This window comes from Ruditapes philippinarum, unplaced genomic scaffold (genome assembly GCF_026571515.1).
Source record: "Ruditapes philippinarum isolate M1 unplaced genomic scaffold, ASM2657151v2 ctg6027_1_1_1_1, whole genome shotgun sequence".
Classification (NCBI taxonomy): Eukaryota; Metazoa; Mollusca; class Bivalvia; order Venerida; family Veneridae; genus Ruditapes; species Ruditapes philippinarum.
In genome coordinates, this window is record NW_026864316.1 from 6,865 (window position 1) to 11,025 (window position 4,161).

At 29.9% G+C, this 4,161-nt stretch overlaps 1 protein-coding gene across 1 annotated transcript; it reads left to right on the plus strand.

Annotated features, from left to right (window-relative positions):
- Window positions 1-488: 488 nt before the first annotated feature.
- Window positions 489-4,161, plus strand: LOC132725166 (uncharacterized). The gene is made up of 6 exons (XM_060710252.1): window positions 489-645; window positions 2,036-2,167; window positions 2,467-2,539; window positions 2,977-3,044; window positions 3,599-3,623; window positions 3,970-4,161. The coding sequence occupies exons 1-6, from the start codon at window positions 489-491 to the stop codon at window positions 4,034-4,036; spliced, it is 522 nt and encodes a 173-aa protein (XP_060566235.1). The 3' UTR covers window positions 4,037-4,161.

Sequence of the window (4,161 nt, forward strand, 5' to 3'; positions counted from 1 at the left end):
AAACCTTCTTAACAAGTTAACCTGACAATTAAACTCAATGCTATTTGGAGATACCTTAACATTATACTTAACTGTTTGTTTTGTATTTTTTCTTTTTTTCGCCGTGACAATCACATTGCTGCATTTCCCAGCAATTTTTTACTTGTTTGAAGTGTCGTAAGCAATGATTATATTAAACACACGTATTGTAACAAGTATCTGTAAAGGCATAACACAGACATCAACATTTGATATATCAATTTCGTGTCATCTTTCATAATGCAGCGCGTACACAAATTTGGAATAAGTACGGCTTTATATATAGATCTAATCATCTTTTAATGTATAATAATAATATATTGATAATAAGTATGAGTTTATTTGATTCTCTAGTTCTCTAATGTTTTAAAATTAACATTTATGTTGGATGATAGATTTTGGTAAATATTCCAGTAAAGCCACAAGTGACATCTTTAATAACACGGAAGAATGGTTTTATAGTGGAAGGAATGTCACCAACAAACATGGCCACAACTGACGTAGGAGATGAGTTGGAACTGACATGTACTGCTAATATAGGAAGCTTTTCAGCAACCATTATTCGCTGGCATAGAACTTCTGAAACTTCACCTAGCGATGAATTTATTGACTATCAACAGCCACAAGGTACTTTTGATGATGGCACAGCAACCAGTGACAAACATTGTGGATAAACTAGAGTTGCTTCATTCAGATACAACGTGACAACAGTCGATGCTTACAGGAATAACAATTTGGCATTCGAATGTTTCGTTAGAGTTAGTGGAGATCCATATGGAAACTCTTACACATCTGAAAACAATCCGAGATTCTACACTTATGTCAGTAAGTGATCTATATTAGATCTAAATAGTATAGCTATTTATGTGTATAAGTTTAAATGGAGTTGAATATCAAATTGAAATATAGGTGTCATTATCTGATTCGTTTCTACGTTGTACTCAAATAACAAATTTAAAAAGGAAAGGGTCATTATTTTTACTACATATATTATTCTTTATTCTTTTCAGTTGATATAATTTAGATATTAAAGACAGTTTAATATTGGTATCCATGATTTAGTTGAACAGTCCCAATAATGTCAAAAACCTTGTGGGACGTAGAAACATTTCCCAAAAATAAATGGATTGTTTCTTACACGAATTTAAGATTTTTGGATGTAAAACTCTTTATTGATTCAGGGCGCTATTTAGGACCGACCGACGGACAATATTTTCCTTAACAAATTTCTTTTAAAAAATAAATCGATTAACATAGACATTGATTGGAAGTACTTTTGTCAACTAACAAATGATATTTCAATGAAAAAGAATACCTAAAAAAAAGAATACCTCTAGAAAACATTTTTTTTTCAATATTAACATAGTTTTAATGATGCAGGATCATAATGCCGCTCTTGTTAAAATCTTTGATGATTACTCGGAAAGCAGTACACACAAACCTATTTGTTGAAACATTTTAGACCTTTTTTCTGCATGTTAATTGTTTTTACGCTTCGTTTGTTTTCATTACAGCTAAGCAAGACAATGAAAACACAAGTTCTAAAATTGGTAAAATTTTAGTTCATATATTATGTTTCTGTGTGTTTGAATGTGTACAAACGTCGGGTTGACAGTTGAGGATGTATTGGTATCAACCGATGTTAAATACAAAGTTATGGGTTTCTTTTGTTTTAGAAATATAAAATAAGATGTTGTGAAACACAAATAATACTAGACTTACAGGAAATTAGATGTAGTACTGATTTTGAATTACTATTTCTTTACACTATTTAACTTTATGTTATGTTAATGAATTATTCTATGAATATTTATCGGGATTTTCAAGCTATTGTCACCAATAACGTCTTTAAGTAATGACTTCAAATATTTAATACAACTTGTTAAGCAAGTATTAGCAACCTTTAACAGCGTTTGATTCTAGAAGCAATGATATCAACAAAACATTTGGCTCAAACGTCTGGCTTTGAAAGGTGAAATAAGGTTGCATAGAAAAAATGTTTACGTTCATCTTTAAGATGAGAATCCTTTCATTGCAGGTACTGGCGTTTCAACGGCTGCTTTAGTGGGGGCTGTTGTTTCCGCACTAGTTGTTGGGATTCTTTTAGGAGTGGTTTTAACAAAGTTTTATCAACGTTTTAAAAGAACAGGTAGTCCGTTAGATTTATTGTGCTATATGACTGACATTTCCCTTGTTTTAAACAGCGAAAAAACTTTGTTGATATTTTGTAGTAAATAATTGATTTTGTTTGAGCAAGGATTCATATTTTCGAAACTAAGTGAAATATGTATAAATCGTATTAATCTATGACGAATGTCTCATTCGCCAAAATGAAAATTTCAAATTGCTCTTCAAAAGTCGCTTGTCTTCAAAACTTTATACTGTGAATACAACTACATTCATCAGGTGTATAAAAGTTTATTTTTTATGTATGTAAATAAAATATAGGAGACAGGACGAATTATCAGCCTCAACAAATTGAGTTTCAAGAAACAGAGATAAGTGATGTGGCCCTGCCAGCGTAAGTTATTCTTTATAATTAAGAAATTCAAGACTTTTCTTAACCCCTGTACATTTTGTATTTGACAAAGTTAAAGTTAGCTTTTATATTGACAGTGGCAGTATATTAATTGTAAACATATTCAAACGTCTATTTTGGTTTCGTATGAATGTACAAGGTAAACGATGAAACATTTTATAAACATAAATGCATAAAAAATAATGATTCGTTCGTTTCTGAGTAAATTTTAAAAAATATATCTCAAAGTAGGAACTAATGTGACAGCTCCAAAATAAATTATGTCTACAATTATTTAATAATTACGATATTCATTCAAAGTTACATTTAAGCGCTGTCAATTAAAAGCAATCTATATTTAGTGCGTATAATGCCAGGAACTATCAATTTTATATATTCAATTTGATATACTGACTATAATTTTTATTAAATGCTTATAGGAATACGTATGAACAGCTTCAAAACAGAACGAATACGGAGGGAAGAATGACCTACGACTCGCTAAATGGTATTGCATTTCTTTTTACACTGAATATATCAGACAAGGCATATATCAAGGCAACTATTTTATCGCATAAAAACTACAACTGTCATGTTTTAAAAAATCCATGACTATTACAATAGACAACTTGACAGTGTAAATAGGTTTACTTTGAAAGAAGCCCAATTGAAACATGTTCCGTAAATATTTACATTAAAACAACTTTTATCTGAACTATATCTTGTGAACAGAAGCAATTTTGATATAAATATTAAGAATATGCATGTCTGTATAATTATTAAAAATATAGCAATGTTGATTGTATTTCTACGGAAGGCCCTCGTACATACTTGCAAAGCATTTGAACAGAAACAATGGATTGATTGACCATAATGTAAGACAAATAAAGTAATTTATTTCTCTATTTACATGCTAATATAAAATTGATAAAAGTATGCTGAGACTGCACTGAGATCAGAAGTAATTTTCGTCACATTTTTGTTAATTGACACATTTGATATAAACAGTTTTATGCCGCAAACATATTGTGTAATATTGATATATTTGATATATTGTTTCAGTGAGTTCCAGTGAATCACCAATAAGGTAATTAGAATTTAGAGGAACAAAGTGTTTAAAAAGTCTTTCAAACATGATAATGTACTCGAAAGGTAAAAGCCAAAATAAAAATTTAGGACTGCACCATACTGCTTATAAAATGTGAATGCGTCATTTAAGATTAAAGGTTTAAATACACACAAATTGATTATCTAGATTCATTTTATTCAGAAAAAAAGATGTCCTATGAGTAAAAGAATGGTGCAACAAGGCTACTAAAACTTTCACCGGCATCTTAAGGTATAACGTATTATTAAGTGCACTTTAATGTAATTTAATTCAATATAATTACATTATGTAAATCAATGAATTCACTTATATGTCTGTCTTTCAGCCCAATAGAATATGAAGATATGGATCATGGATCAAAAATACCCCACACTTATGCCGATGTAAACTGATAATATGGATACATTTTGAGATGACTCCTGCTGACTTAAAGCATAATGAAAGTTAACATCATGAACACATTATTTAATGATATTATCTAGATGTATCACTTTGAGATTTATAAATTCAACAACTA

What these genes read in the sequence shown, in the direction of transcription:
- LOC132725166 (XM_060710252.1), top strand. Translation starts at nt 489, where the DNA reads ATGTCACCAACAAACATGGCCACAACTGACGTAGGAGATGAGTTGGAA. An exon ending in TGACTATCAACAGCCACAAG is followed by an intron (nt 646 to 2,035) that starts GTACTTTTGATG and finishes TTCATCTTTAAG; the next exon opens with ATGAGAATCCTTTCATTGCA. An exon ending in TCCAGTGAATCACCAATAAG is followed by an intron (nt 3,624 to 3,969) that starts GTAATTAGAATT and finishes TCTGTCTTTCAG; the next exon opens with CCCAATAGAATATGAAGATA.